Here is a 16,479-nt window from a genome sequence, read left to right as displayed (position 1 = left end):
AAAGCTCTGCATGAGAAAAGCCGTGATCAGTCAAAGCCAGGCTCTTTTAATTATCACTTAATAAATAATGTCTCCCTGATTATTGTAGCATATAGTATCTACCCCTCCAGAGGAAGGCACTATGAATGGTTTGAGTGTCATTGGAGTTTCATCAACTGGATTTGACTGATGGCTGGATAATAACTTGTCTGCACATTCCCTACGACACAAGTCATCCCCCTGACTGAGAAGTTAGGAGTCGTTCTTTGTCTATGTATTGTCATAGAAGACAGTCCATCGTGTCCTCACTGCCGCCCTGTTTGGCACAGGCCTACTGACACACGTTGGTTTCCAGGTGCCACAACAAAGAGTTAATTTGGTGTTACCTTGTATTACACTTGAATTTCTTCTGTTAAATTGTGCTGTACTCCGTTTGAAACCCAATAGGCTCCTGCAGAGTGCTAAAGGTAGAGATAGCCCACCCAGTAGACCACGTTGAAGAGTATGAAGGAGGTGGGGAAAAAGACGCGTGAGTACGCATCCAGTTCAAGTAGATCTACGTGGATGTGTCCTTTTCTCCATCCACCTTCTTTACACTCCTCGAAGCAGCAGAAGAAGCTCTGGCAGTCTTTCCCATCCAGACACTCGTATACGCAAGCGTCCTCAAAGTCCTGCCAGTACATGGAGTTGTTCAGAGTGATGACGGTGTGTGGAGGTCGCACGTCCAGGACAGAGTAGTTCTGAGGAGACAGAGTGACAGTCCTAATAGCAAAAACTTTGCTGGTGCAGATTAGATGGTTTATAAGTTGATTGTGTAAACTAGAATAGGTCTATCTTCCCATATTTTCCTGCTTATTCTCACCATCGTGGCTGACATGTGCCCTTAACCTCATGTTTAGTGATACACAATATGACACCAGCAGATTACAAGGTAGAGCAGCGACCTCACAGACTGTTTACAGTTGGTGAACGCTCTGGTAACTGGTTATTACTATCCACATTGAAACAAAGACGTCACATCTGAATGTAGGAACATTTGACTGAACACAAGATGTATGTGAATAAAATATAGAATATTAATCACATGCAGGAAAATAAATCTGAGAAATCCAGTCTTAGTTTTTTTAATTATGAAATAAATCCTACATCAAACAAACACTCCAGATTACCTATGGAGGTGGTTTGACAAAATGATCTTATATTTAGATTTATAGTACAGTGAAAACAAGTTTATTTGGAATAAAAAAGCTCATAATTATATTGTCACAGTTCAATTCAGAGATATACATTTAAAGATTCAGTGAGTATGATTTAGGTGAAAGGGATCTACTGGCAGAAATTGAACATAAAAAAATCTTAGGGAAGTTTTCAATAGTGTGTTTCATACAAATTGTACTAATTGTCGTTTTCTTTAACTTAGAATTGGCCATTTATATTGAAATACCTTATCTGTGGAAGATGACATGTGTTTCTACAGTAGTCCAAACTGGACAAAATCCAAACACCTTTTGAGTTTTTATGCCAATCAATCAATCAATCAAATTTTATTTGTACAGCCAATATTAACAAATCGCAATTTGCCTAAAGGGGCTTAATAGGGTGTGATATCCTCTGTCCTCAACCCTCAAAAAGAGGAAGGAAAAACGACAAAACAATTATTAAGAGGGGGAAAATAACAAGGAAACCTCAGAGAGAGCCACATGTGAGGGATCCCTCGCCCAAGACGGACAAAAGTGTAATAGATGCAACGTGTAACGGAGGACATCCGAAAAATAAGAGTATTTACAACATTGATTAGAATAAACTGTTTGTAACATGATGGAAGGTAAATGAATTGGGAGATATTGTCAGTAATGGTGTTGTAATGTAATAAGTATCTGAGTAGGTTTATCGAATATCAAGCAGTCTTGTTGTAATCAGACCACGGTCAGCTGCTACCAGGATCAGGATCCATCCCCACAATCAGATGCCACCATTATACCAATACAACTGATGGCTACCACAGGTTCTCTTTCATGTTTGGAAGGGGAGGGGGAAGTGAGGGGTCTTCAGCTGCAACATGCAACTTCACCACTAGATTTCACTAAATTCTACACACTGAACCTTTAATGTTCCAGAAATTGAACCTTTGAGTGATTTTAAGCTCTGCTCTTCTCTGGGCTCTCCACCTTTAGTTGTTGATGGGCTAGAAAAGGCCCTCAGTCTTGGAAGCTGATGACGTGTGTCCCTTAACATAGTGACAGTCTTATCAGAAGAGCTTATAAAGGGCAACAGCATAACATCATCTCAACGCTGAACAGTTTTCTCACTTCAGTCTTGTGATAATAAAGCCAAAGCATTATCAAAAAATCTTACTGTACCTAATAGCATCATCTCAATCTGCATGTTATCATTTCCTTATAAGTTAGTTAGTGGATTCGTTTGAGGAATGCCTTTAGGGAATATTGATTTAACAGATGTGTATGGAAAAGATCCACTTACTGGTCGTTTAGGCTTCATACAGCTGAGTTTTCTGGCGCTGTTTGAGTAGTAATTCAATGTTGCATACTCCATCAGAGCAGCGAAGACAAACAGGAAGCAGACAGAGACAAACAGGTCCATGGCAGTGACATAAGACACTCTGGGTAATGACGTCCTGGCCACAGTACTGAGAGTAGTCATAGTCAGAACTGTGGTGATACCTGAGGGTCAGAAGAGAGGACGAACAGACGTTAGAACTGCTCACATGTAGTGATGGAAATTCACAATCTTTAGCCTGATTCTGTCATATATACACACATCCTTCTCCCCCTGAAACCAAAGCTGGTCTTGATAAATGATTTAACTCACTCTCTGTGATATAACATTTGTTCCCTTTGACATTCAAATCGCAAGAGAGACCAACATTGCAGGACAACCAAATAAAATAAAATCTCGTCATTGTTTAAGTGCAAAATCAAACTGACTGAATTTTAAAAATGAAAATGTTCAGCAGTGACAAGCAGGATGACGACAACAGAAATTAAGTGGATCCTGGTCAATTGAAGTATTTAATGGATCTGTGCTGTGTTTGCCTGGAGACTCATCTCTGGAATGAGATGCACACTTTATTTTTCTTAGCATAGAGAGAACGTAGACTACATAAAAACCTTTTATTTTTTTTAGCAGAGGATAATGGTTTTCAGACCGTGTCCCAGATTTGCTACACTCTGACAGAGCTTAACAATTAATCATTTTTATAATAATAATTTGATGCCTGCGAAATGAATCAGCAGCTCTACTTTGTTATAAGTTTATCAATTTGCATTATTTCCATTCATTTTTTGCTTTATTTTTACATGCAGTGACACTTCCTATCCCTTCAGTTGCTGAACACTGCATCAACTTCACCTGTACACGCCTAGTTCCTGTCCCTGCATTTCCCTCAAGGGAACCCTGTATATGGTGTGCTCCGTGTAGCTGCCAGTTCCAGGTTGTGTTTTCTACCTCATGGTTGAAGGCCCTACACTTACACCAGCTTGCCTTACGTGTCCTCATGCTCATCTTAGATGGAGAACCTTACATGCTAAACATTACCTCCTAAACATTAGTACATTACAGATGCCATTGTAACCATGTTAGAATTTAACTTAAAGAGCTGCTTTATCAGCTTCCCATTGCTTTACTAAGCTGTAAAAGCAAACAATTGCCTATTTCATCCAGCAGACATGGTAACCATTAGAATTTATGGCCACTATCCTTTTTTTTGTCGCCATCTTGTGCTGATGGTGTCATTTTGAAGCCAGAGTCTGCGCAGTATTGTGGAACTGGAACTGTGGTGTCGAGGTCCCATCAATGAATGTGCTTGAGCAATCGCAAGTTAGTCTCAGCTGTCAATCATCACATTTCACTGCATTTTTTAACATCAAATGAATAATTGGAACCAAATTAGAAACATGAACACTTGAGCATAAATCAGTGTGTATGAATTACCTGAAATGACAAAAAACATCATTTGACAGAAACTTGTCTTATAAGTTTGTTGTTTTGGATTTAATTTTAGGGATGTTTTTGTTATCACTACGAACGACCTCTTTCACAAAGTAATTTTGGTGCTCTGATCATTTAAGGAAATGTGGGGATAGGGTGCTGCAAAAAACTGTAATGGTAAAACCATAGATTCATGCAGCTTTAGGCTTCTCTGGGTTACTGCATGGAGTCAACCTCTCTTTTATTATTAACAGAACCATATCTTTATCCTAACTGGGTGAATTAGCGCAGAACAGCAGATGTTTCTGAATTCACTCAGATTGACAGGCATTTCTGAATGATTTCATGTTCTCCTCTCCCTCTCCTCCATAATATGAGGAAAAAACACACATCTGCGACTGTTTCACTGAGGTTCCCATGGTAACAAGCTGGCCCCATCTATTTCAGGCGGACGTCTCACACTTTTCCTCTAGCCTCTGCTTGCCACAGTGATTACCCCTACCTGCCTTCTGCTGACGCACAGATCCTACAGTCTTTATTCTTTACGATAAAATAAGCTTTGGATTTTGAGAGAGGGAAAAGTCTGGGACACATGTATCCCTACTGACGGGCAGCTTAATGTGGATGTAACTGTTAGGTTTGCCATCGAATGTGCAACACATGAATGAGGTGTCAGCTGGTTGAGGGCACAATGCATGAGACGGCTTAACCTCCAAGCTGGTTTAGTCTGTGCTAACATGCTACAGTGCTTAGTTATAGCGTCATGTTTGTGCCACATTAGTGAGCGTGCAGTGGGACTCTCGCAAGCACATACTTTATATTTTGAACATAAACCATTAAACTGATCACACAACATTTTTTCCTGTGCGCGCTCAACTCTGCCTGAGCGATCCCTTGAGTTGGCACAGCGTACTTATAATATCACAAAGTCAGCCAATCACGGACTGGGAGGAAACAACTGTTTTACGTCCACAAGAAGCAAGCAAGGGATTTTTCAAACGACTGAGTTTTTATTCACACTTGAGTGGAAAAAATATGCTACGCGCTCAGAAAACTCCCACTGAGTGCTCACTTATACTTTTACCCATACTTAGTACAGCTAAATATTATATTATTATATTATTCTGACTCACACCTGAAGTGAAAGGTTTGCTTCCTGGCAACTCACTCTAGTTCATTACTCCATGTAAGTAGCTTCATCTTTTCTCTCACATGGTCTCCATTTGCCTTAGTACATTTACAATTAAGGTTCATTCATTGTCTTCATTCTTTCTCCTGATTTACAAGCAATTGTTCATGGTGCTTTGATGAAAAGATGACACACTCATTCCTTTTCTACCTTTATCCCTCTTCATCAGTGGTGAATGTAGTTTAGAGCACAGTGTGAGCAGATGAAACAACTGCAGGGGGTTTCACTGTGAGTAGTGGCTGATGTTTTCCTCACACTCGCTCACCTTCGCAAAAGTGATGCAATTAAGAGCCGAGTGAAAATCATGCATTCAAATTATTCCAAAGCAAAAAATCATAATGTCTTACATTTTTTGGCCTTAAACTTTGAAGTTGGTGTATCTCAATTAACAGTTTTCCCTGAAAGGCTCAGCGAACACATCTCCACTGAAACATATGAATTTTGGATAACATATAAACATAAAAAGGAAAAAAAAAAGAGACTGAAATCAGTTACCTTAACCAGAATGTTCCACAGGACTGCAACAACAACAAATGGAGTGTGTACACAGGAGGGGGAAAAGCACAACAAAACAGAAGAAGAAGCAGATGGAGTGACGCAAGTTAAGTGGCAAATAAATATCCACATAATAAAGAGAATGACACATAAAAACGGAGCATATTCAAATCAAAACATGGCTAAAATGGAAGTTCAAAAATGTTGACTCAAAAGCAGAGTTTCAGACACACCCTTTGTCCTGGTATGGATAGAGCTACTGAACCACAGTGAGTCCACAATACCTAAAGCCGTTCTGGCTGGCGTGGCGTCCTTTTTGATCCAGAAGGACACCCAGGAGAGGACCACGGTGAGGATGCAGGGGATGTAAGTCTGGATGGTGAAGTAGCCCATTCTCCTGCTCAGGTCAAAGAACACCGTCATCACCACATAGTCCCCTGTGGCCATGACAACAGCAGAGCTCCATGTCAAACTTTGCAGACACACACATACCTGCTGACATATACTAGACACTCTGTTCTGTGATGTGTATAAAACTCTACTCTATACATAAGAATGAAGTATTTATTATTCATTATAATATTGTGTTTTAATATATAATGACTATAATATTTAACATAAAGTGCTGTGTATACTATAACACTATCTTCAGCTAATTTCAGATAATGTTATTTGTAAGAAATGATTGGTTTATTAATTTGATATGAAACAGTGCTCATTAATCAACAGACCAAATACTGTAAATTAACCAGAGTTGGCTTTATTGGCCATTCATTATCTGTTGTTCCAAATCAGGTATTACAAGGCAACCCCGAAAAACAATATAATGACCTGTTTTATAAAATTAATAATTTCGATGGACAATTAATGTGCATTTGACATGGCAATCAAACTAGACCCTTAATATAGTATAATATAATAATTATATGAATAATCACCTTTGATTAAACACATAAGCAAAATAAGCAAAAAAAACATGATTCAAATAAATTATAAAAATCAAAACAGTGTAATGCAACACTCAGATACAACACAAATACACATGAAAACTCAATCACATTAGAGAAAGTGAAGTGATTACAGATAATCACAAGTTTATTTTAAGGCATGTCTGAAGTGAATATTGAAAGGTTAAACAATTACCAACGTTCCTCAAGTCAACAGGTCATTGATTGGTGGAGCTGACTGAAATTAGTGTTATTTTTTTTCCTGGTGTGCCTGAAGTTAGTGAGGTTTACTTTGATAGTATGTTGTCACCTTTTTAACATGCTTTTGAAATGATAGATTTGAATCTAGAATGATTCCAATGCATTTAAAATCCGACGCCCCCTTTAACTTGTCTCCTTTAACAAAGGCATCACGTCAGCTTTATATAAGAGAACCTTTGACATACCAAGTTATGTTACTGCTGTGCATACAATTTCAAATCATTTAAAAGCATGATGGTCACAAAATTTAACCCAATTTTTGATAGAATCTATTGTTGTTTTTCAAGAGTAAATATAATTACTAGGGATGCACCGATATATCGGCCGAACATCGGTAGCGGCCGATATTCGCCTCGTTTACTGATATCGGCTTATCGGTAATAAACTTGACTTTCACCGATATCATTGGCCGATGTTCATATTTGTGGTAAAACCGCTGGGCACGTGCCGCGGCTGGGGGAGCAGTCGCTCCGTCGCCCTCCTCTCCGCGCCGCCGGAGGCTCAGTGTGCGGCACCGGGAGGTCCTCATCCGGTGGCACCTCACGGCGTCACTGGTGGGGGGGCTTTCTTTCTCTTGGACAGCGGGGCGGTGTCCATCGCTGGCGCGGAAGGCGGGCCGTTGAAGGGGACTGGGTACGCGGTCGGCGGCGGCCACTCTGGACGCGTGTCGGGCCCTTCTCGCGGATCACCTCAGCTACGGCGACCGCTGGGGGAACCCTCCGGCTGGCGCCTAGCAGCTGACTGAGAACTGGTGCGGACCAGGGGAATCCGACTGTTTAATTAAAACAAGCATCGCGAAGGGCCACGGTGGGTGTTGACGCGATGTGATTTCTGCCCGACACTAAAAACAGGTAAAACTGAGGAGGGCTTGTTAAGTTATCTTGACTCACGCAGTGTAACTTGGTGTAAAAAGTATGAGCGTAGCGTCTGTTTAAGTATTTTATTCTCATGTGCATCGGCTCTATTCATCCGTCTCATGCACAGGTAACAAGGGAATTGACAACATACGTTATACACACAGAAGCCGTAACATATCTAATAAACGGGCAATACTGCTACCGTAAATCAATGAGAAGAGCGTTCTCTATAATGATACTTTAACAGGGCTGTTTTAGACAGGGTAAAAGGGTGCTGTTTTAAATTATCCTTGTGGTATTTTGACCAAAATATGTTACAGACATTTCATTAAGATCCCAAGGAACCATTTCAACTTGCGGTAAAATGGGCCTAATATGTCTCTGTTAAATAAAGTTTAGTTAAATCAGAGATTGTTTCATAAATCTGATTCAATTTGTGCTCATTAAAAGATAAGAGTAATGAATAGTGCTTTTTAAATAATGATTTAATTATTTTTCTGGCACAAAAGGGTGAATGAATAACAACAAAAAGAAAATAAACAAATATCGGTATCGGTATCGGCTATCGGCCAGATTGTTATTTTAAATATCGGTATTGGCCAAGAATTTCCATATCGGTGCATCCCTAATAATTACATTTTGTAGTTACCTCTATAGTATATACTTTACTTTCCACCATTCCTCACTGCTGAAGCATAGGATAGCTGTGAAGTAGATTCGAACTGCTTGTCATTTTACCACGCAGAATCAACCACAACTAAAACGTCAATTCTGTTCGACAGCTGCAATATGACAACTAAAGGTAATTTCTTAGCAAGCTGCTGGAAGTGAACATGATGCATTAGCCTTAATAAGGACCACTATTGCAGCTGTGACTCCGGAGGTCATCCAATAATCGCAAGGTTAGTGGATCGATTCCTAGCTCCTCCAGTCTGCATGTTGAAGTGACCTTGGGCAATACACTGAACCCTAATTGTCCCTGATGACAGTGTGTGAATGTGATCTGTGACCTATAATCACTTTGTGTGTTTGCGGAAGCTATGATTATTATACGGCTCCATTTTGTCCTTTTAACCCATGTCTGTAAAAACCTTGAGAAGATGTGCATAAATTAAGACAAATAGAAGTAGACAGAAGACTGTCCATACAATTATAAGTTAACCTATTATGACTACACTAAGCCACTTTGACGTTTTATATTTATAGATTTTTACAATACCCATGTTGTAGTTAACAGGTTAATCATGCATTGAGATGGTGCTTTGTTAGGGGAAAGGTAGACGGATCTGCAGCTCTAGCTGTCTATATCTGTTTTCAGACATGAACTCTAACAAATGTCCGGACTTTCTCCGGAGTTTGCATTTCACACATGAACAATGCAGCAGGAGATTCTCCTTCAGACTTGTTCCCAAGAACACAAATCTCTGGAGTGTTCAATGTCGCACCACTTTTTCATCCTGAGATATTTGTATTGTTTTTGTTTTTTCATTTTTTCATCAGCAGCGTGTTGGAAAAATGCATCAGCACACCCACTTGCTCGCAGTGAAACGTCCGGAGGATCTCCTGCTGTGTTCTCACATTAGTTAATTTGGACATTATCCGGAGTGTTTATTAGGAGGATGGCAGAATAAACTCTGGAGAAAGTCCTGGGCCTCTCACAGGGACAATTCTCGCATACATCTCCTCCAACTAATATGGGATTATTTGGAGTTCTGTGCATGACTGAAAGCATCTTGTGAAAGTCACTGCAAGCCACAGCCTCATCATATTGCATATATTAAACCTGGGAAAGTAACAGTGGCTCTTACCTGCTGTAGTCTTTATTATGTCTGTAGTGTTTCTCAGGCCCATAAAATCAAACTGGTAGAGACGCCAGTTTCTTTGATCAGACGCCTCCACAGAGTTCTTCCTCCACTTGTAAATCATCTCGTCTCGTGGGTATCCATCTGCAATTACATAGAGCATGTGTGTGAGCCTAGGTGCTACATGGCACATCCTCATGATGGATACCTGTGCAGACAGACCTAGGGCCACCCAGAGCAACATTTGTCTTGTGCCGGAGGCTGGTTAATGAATAGACAGTCTGGAATGAAGACAGAGGCAGAAGTAGGGCTGGGCGATAAACCGATTTTATCGATTAACTCGAGTGTGTAGCTCACGTCGACTTGTTTAAATGAAAATCGGTTTTCTCTTCAACATCCGCGAACGCCCTCTCAGCTCCCGTAGTTCGGAATGAGCTCACCCCTCCCCCCGCACAGAGCGCGCATTTACCAAAGTGATACGCAAACATGGCAGCGAGTAGGGAAGAATATGTTCCTAAGAAAGGCACGGTGTCATCCGTCATTTGGAATTGGTTCGCTTTCGAAAGGTGAGATTTAGAGCAGACAACACCCCGCTGCAAAGTCTGTTTGAAGTCTGTTGCTAGCAAAGGCAGCAGTACGACAAATTTACTGCAGCACCTCAGGCAAAAACATCCCGGCGAATGGGAGAAATGTTGCGCGCAGCGGAATGAGAGAGACCGCGGCACCACAAGCACCACACGCACAGCTAGTAAAATACAGACAACCCTCACACAAACCTTTGCCAACTGCATCCCATATGAGAAGAATTCGCCCCGCTGGAAAGCCATTACTGATGCGATTGCTATGTATATAGCAAAGGATATGGTGCCGATGTATACGGTGGAAAAGCCAGGCTTCATTAATATGCAAAAAGTTGATTTATTCACTGATTTATGCTGATGGATGCTTTGTTTAATGTTATGTTGGCACTTTATCAGAACAACCTCTTATTGTTATTAATATTTCATGTTTACAGAAATATTTTATTTTATATTTTATGTATTTTACATTTTATGTTATGTTACATGTTACACTGTTTACAAGGGCAGGGCCTGCCATAATGCCTGCTTGGCTAGTTGTTCGTGATTGCACTTAAACCCCAAGGGGGGAAATCAAAATAATAAAAGGAAATATATTATTTTGGAACAACTAATTATTTGTCCTCTGCATATGATTTTGGGGGGGGGGGGGGGGGGGGGGGGGGGGGGTGTAAATCGATTTAAATCGGAAATCGGAATTTTTGGGGAAAAAATCGGGGATTTTTTTTTTAGGCCATATCGCCCAGCCCTAGGCAGAAGGAATGTAGATTAAACGAAAGCTTTGGTTCAATAAGGTACTGAATCAATCTTGATGTTGTGCCTGACCTTCACATGATGTGCACCAAGCCTAGGAGTGCTTTTACAATCGATTAAGTGAGGTTAGTGATGGGTTAACGATTGTGTCTCTGTTTTGGTGTTGCACCAGCCGGAGTCCTTCTCGTCTTAAATAGACATATAATCGTTTTAAGAAGAAAGCTAACAACATTATGATCGTCCCTGATGGCACTTTGATGTAATAGGCTTTCAATTAGGAAAAACATGAACTGTGAGAGAGAATGTTGCCCTAAATAGTAATCGTTTTCAAACCTGCTTTAAGGATCAATTGCAATAACATTTACCACTGTTATTATTTGATATTAAATATGTTGTCACAGATTCACTTCTGAATTCAAAATTTGCAGAAAATAATCGTTTATTGTTGAATAGCTTATGAATAGACAGAACAGGCCAAGTTCTGGTGAAGCATCATACAGGGTACACACAGCAGACATAAAATGTTTATTCATCGTCGACATATTTGGTTGCAGGAACTTAAGCATAAGTGAATTTCTAAAGAATTTCTGTAGCCATCTAGAGTTTTGTATTTCACCTGCACTGGTATGCTGGTAGTTCGTGCCTCTTTTCAACTACCATTAATTCAAGGTCTTTTAAGTTTGCAGGATTCCTTGTCAAGCTCTCCAAAGGCTTTCAACAGGTGAACCCCTTGCCTCAAACCCAGTTTTCCTAATAATTTTGGTAATACTCTGATTCCATCATTCATTCACTGAAAGCCCTCTTCCTCTTTGTTGGACTTATTGGTGGCTGGCCAACAACGTCAAGGTACTTTATCGGCATCTACCGCTGTGTTTCTCTTTCCCCCATGGGTGACATATACATACAGTGCCTTGCATAAGTATTCACCCCCTTTGGATTTTTCTACATTTTGTCATGGTATAACCACAGATTAAAATTTATTTCATCGTGAGTTTATGTAATGGACCAACACAAAATAGTGCATCATTTGGAAGTGGGGGGAAATATTACATGGATTTCACAATTATTTACAAATAAAAATCTGAAAAGTGTTGAGTGCATATGTATTCACCCCCTTTACTGTGAAACCCCTAACAAAGATCTGGTGCGACCAATTGCATTCACAAGTCACATTTGCAAGTCACATAATTAGTAAATAGGGTCCACCTGTCTGCAATTTAATCTCAGTATAAATACACCTGTTCTGTGACGGACTCAGAGTTTGTTGGAGATCATTACTGAACAAACAGCATCATGAAGACCAAGGAGCTCACCAAACAGGTCAGGGATAAAGTTGTGGAGAAATATGAAGCAGGGTTAGGTTATAAAAAAATATCCAGAGCTTTGAACATCTCTCTGAGCACCATAAAATCCATCATAAGAAAATGGAAAGAATATGGCACAACCGCAAACCTACCAAGAGGAGGCCGTCCACCCAAACTGAAGAGTCGGACAAGGAGAAAATGAATCAGAGAAGCAACCAGGAGGCACATGGTTACTCTGGAGGAGTTGCAGAGATCCACAGCTGAGGGAGAATCTGTCCACAGGACAACTATTAGTCGTCTACTCCACAAATCTGGCCTTTATGGAAGAGTGGCAAGAAGAAAGCCATTGTTGAAAGGGATCCATAAAAAATCCCGTTTGGAGTTTGCCAGAAGCCATGTGGGAGACACAGCAAACATGTGGAAGAAGGTGCTCTGGTCAGATGAGACCAAAATTGAACTTTTTGGCCTCAATGCAAAACGCTATGTGTGGCGAAAACCCAACACTGCCCATCACCCTGAGCACACCATCCCAACAGGGAAACATGGTGGTGGTAGCATCATGCTGTGGGGATGCTTCTCTTCAGCAGGTACAGGGAAACTGGTCAGAATAGAGGGAAAGATGGATGGAGCCAAATACAGGGAAATCCTTGAAGAAAATCTGATGCAGTCTGCAAAAGACTTGCGACTGGGGCGGAGGTTCATCTTCCAGCAGGACAATGACCCTAAACATACAGCCAGAGCTACAAAGGAATGGTTTGGATTAAAGAATGTTAATGTCTTAAAATGGCCCAGTCAAAGCCCAGACCTCAATCCAATAGAGAATCTATGGCAAGACTTGAAGATTGCGGTTCACAGACGGTCTCCATCCAATCTGACTGAGCTTCATCTTTTTTGCCAAGAAGAATGGACAAACCTTTCCATCTCTAGATGTGCAAAGCTGGTAGAGACATACCCCAAAAGACTTGCAGCTGTAATTGCAGCGAAAGGGGGTTCTACCAAGTATTGACACAGGGGGGTGAATACTTATGCACCCAACAGATGTCAACTTTTTTGTTCTCATTATTGTTTGTGTCACAATAAAATTTATTTTGCACCTCCAAAGTACTATGCATGTTTTGTTGATCAAACGGGAAAAAGTTTATTTAAGTCTATTTGAATTCCAGTTAGTAACAGTACATAATGGGAAAAAGTCCAAGGGGGGTGAATACTTATGCAAGGCACTGTATTACTGAAATCCAGTAGCTAAACAAACGGATGCACTCTACTTGCAAATATTTCTATTCTGGTTCCATCTGTCCTTAGAATGTTATCCCAGAAAAAGTGTATCTGGGAAAGCTGTGGTCAATCCTCACTGGCCTTATCAATGGCGCCCTACTTGGTTTAGCACATGGTGTATGGAACCGGCTGAAACACAACTCCAGATTTCTCCAGGTCACCTTGAAGCTCTTTTTATGTCCTGCGTATTTCGACAATCCACAGCAGCCTTCAGACGTCTCTTTTTAGAAATATCTCCTAGCACTGACTTATTATCTTTTTGGATAACATTTCCTGTGCTCTCAGGCAGCTCTCTCCTCTTTGGCATTGTGAGAAAGAAACTGAAAAAAAATTGCCCCCTTTTTATGCAGTAAAACCATCATCCATTAGGTATTTATACATCTTTTGAAGAACTTATTTAATTTCATCCAGAGTAACCATTATTATCTGGAATACATTTTCTTATCTTGTGTCATTTATATAAGAAATTATTTTTTTCAGTAACCTGAGGAACCAATCAGATTTTCTACTTTATACAACATATTTTTTCACATATGAAGATGTAACGTGAAAAGAGATAAAATAGAAATTGATTTATAGATTTTGAATTATTTTTTCACATGAGTCTTTTTTTCCTCAAACTTTCTTATCTGGGTTTCCCTGGGCAGTGTTTCAGTACCAAGTCACTATGACGATGGTAACACAAAGATGCATGTTAGTTTAAAAAAAATATTTGGAAGATATTTACATGAGTCATACCAGTTCCACTGTTTATAGGGACATCTGACTATTGTTTTTTGACTTGGATCAGTCTCCTCAAAATGTTTCCGTGTATTAACGGCAAAATAATCATCTGCATGTTCGGTCAGTTTTGCATTCAAAAAGAAAAATAGGCCAGTGTAGTGATTTCTGCAGAAATATCCAGTGTAAAAGGGATTATCACCACCGTGCAAGAGGAAGATTAATTTACAACTGCAGGAAACTGGATAGCTCTCAGTAATGAAAAGGTCTTATTGTCCAAAAACATTTAATTCTAGCTTTCAGCAGCCTTATATTACTGAGTGTTTTGATGTCCCACATTGAAATGTCCTGATGGAGATGTGACTCTAACAGGAGGAACTAGGGCAACTACAAAAAAACAGACCGTAAAATTACAGTAAATTCAGTTTGAGTGGAAATATTTCACAAATTTTGTGAAATATTTTCACATAATCACATATAATGCAAACATGTAGCTGTGAACAAAATAGCCAAGTACAATGTTATGGTTTGTAAACGACTGTTAATTTGTCATTTTTTGACCGCAGCAACTTATCCAGTTTTTTGATTAACACGTTAGCAAACAAATGCTCTTTCAAACATCCAGCAGAAGCGAGGCAATGTTAGCAATTTATATAATTATATATCTATCGTGACAACATAAATGTCAGTTCAATATCCACTTTATTTTAGCTCTGCTCCAGTCTATAAAGACAAATATCTGATTGTCAGATGGAATATAGTTTTGCTTATTAGAATATTTGTCAGCAGCTGGTTGCTGTGGCTGAAAGACGATTAAATCATAACAGAGTAAATTTATAGTTCATAAAGCAAAACAAATAATAATAAAAGGCTTCATAGGGCTTTAATTCTCTAAAATAAAAAAAATCCACCTGTGCAGTTTTTTACTATTAAAATTTCATATTAAGGGAGCAATCACATTTTCTGTAACTTAAACTTCTTAACGAGAATAGTAATATTTGAGATTGCCCGAAGAAAGTCTTTCACCGAAATATCAGAATTTTATGATATGCACCTATGATACATTCTTTTTTTATTGCTTAACATTTTGTGCTAAACCAAGTAGGGCGCCAATGCAAAAAATATATTTTTTTAATACATTTACTTTTATGAATCAAGTTTTTATTAATTTCGTTTTAATTGTATTTTTAGTAATATATTATAAATTATATGATTAAAATATATTTTGGGAATATTTGGGAAATTTCTTTCCATGTGTATAATTATGTATCGGTTACAACATAATACCTGCATTGGTTCCACAAATACATATTGTTCTATTCATTTTACTATTACATCATTTCAGACATGACCTCCGGGTTAAATCTGGGGAAATAGCTACGGAGTTTTCCCAGAATTTTCCTGTCACACACACGCAACACAGCAGGAGGTTCTCCGCTCAGACGCATTCACAACAGTCACAAAGCCTCTGCATCCTTCAGGCAAGAGGCGGAACCGCCTGGTGCAACAGACAGAGGCAGGATTATACGTATTAACTCCACTGCAGAGATCACATGATCATATTTACAGCACCACAACACCATCAGCTCTTATCGCCACAAACTCTCTACATATCTACTTCGGTGTACTCTACATGTTTGAAAACGCCTTTTAATCAGGAGATATTTGTGTGATAGAAGTGTAGTGAACCCCCCCCACCCCACCACACACACGACTTCTCCCCAGAAACTGCGAAGTGTCTCACTCTGACATATATCATCACACATGCACCTCCTCTGCAGAAATACAGGAACTGTGGAGTTCAGTGCATGTCTGAAAGGAGCTTTAGTAAACAACCTGATAACTGCGCTCCCTTTATGTCTGTTTATTTATGCTTCATATTTGGAATGCACTCAGTTGATCATTCCAATTCCCCATAGACATAATGGATTTGTAATGGCTAAAAAAGGTTGTAATGTCCCCTCAGATGAAGCCAAGCAGTTATCTTGATACCAAACATGAAGGCCACTAGAGATCCACTGCAGATAACATGTCACTCATGCAGCATGATTCATTTAGTGCTAGATACAGGACAGTTAAAGTCAGGTAGATGAACGACATTCACTCTGTCGAGCTGTTATGAAGCGGATTTGCTTGAGCCAAAGGTTAGTCCACAGTACTTGGGGTCAAGTTGTGTTTTACTTATAATATGATAATATAGTATAGTATATGTGATAGGTTGAGATTTAATTTGTACTTCTGCCGCAGTATTCTTCAGTTTATTGTACTTTTGTGGACAGAGGAGCTGAATAAGGTTGTTCAAATGTTGCCATAGCTACATGCAAACCAGCCTCTTTATGAGAGGCTTCAGATACAACATGCTGCTGGCTTG

At 39.6% G+C, this 16,479-nt stretch overlaps 1 protein-coding gene across 2 annotated transcripts in view; it reads right to left on the bottom strand.

The window, feature by feature from the left end:
• Positions 1 to 440: 440 nt before the first annotated feature.
• LOC128448108 (gamma-aminobutyric acid receptor subunit gamma-3) overlaps positions 441 to 16,479 on the bottom strand; it is a 55,236-nt gene continuing 39,197 nt past the window's right edge. Inside the window, exons 5-9 of one of the 2 annotated variants that reach the window (XM_053430656.1) lie at positions 9,485 to 9,622; positions 5,896 to 6,048; positions 2,457 to 2,660; positions 2,317 to 2,333; positions 441 to 719 (exon numbers count right to left, since the gene is read on the bottom strand). In XM_053430656.1, the coding sequence (XP_053286631.1) occupies positions 441 to 719; positions 2,317 to 2,333; positions 2,457 to 2,660; positions 5,896 to 6,048; positions 9,485 to 9,622 (791 nt within the window). The remainder of the gene's footprint in view (positions 720 to 2,316; positions 2,334 to 2,456; positions 2,661 to 5,895; positions 6,049 to 9,484; positions 9,623 to 16,479) is intronic. The other variant, XM_053430655.1, reaches the window with a different exon arrangement.

Source organism: Pleuronectes platessa, chromosome 9 (assembly GCF_947347685.1).
Source record: "Pleuronectes platessa chromosome 9, fPlePla1.1, whole genome shotgun sequence".
NCBI lineage: Eukaryota > Metazoa > Chordata > Actinopteri > Pleuronectiformes > Pleuronectidae > Pleuronectes > Pleuronectes platessa.
This window is presented reverse-complemented; position numbering and strand designations above follow the sequence as displayed.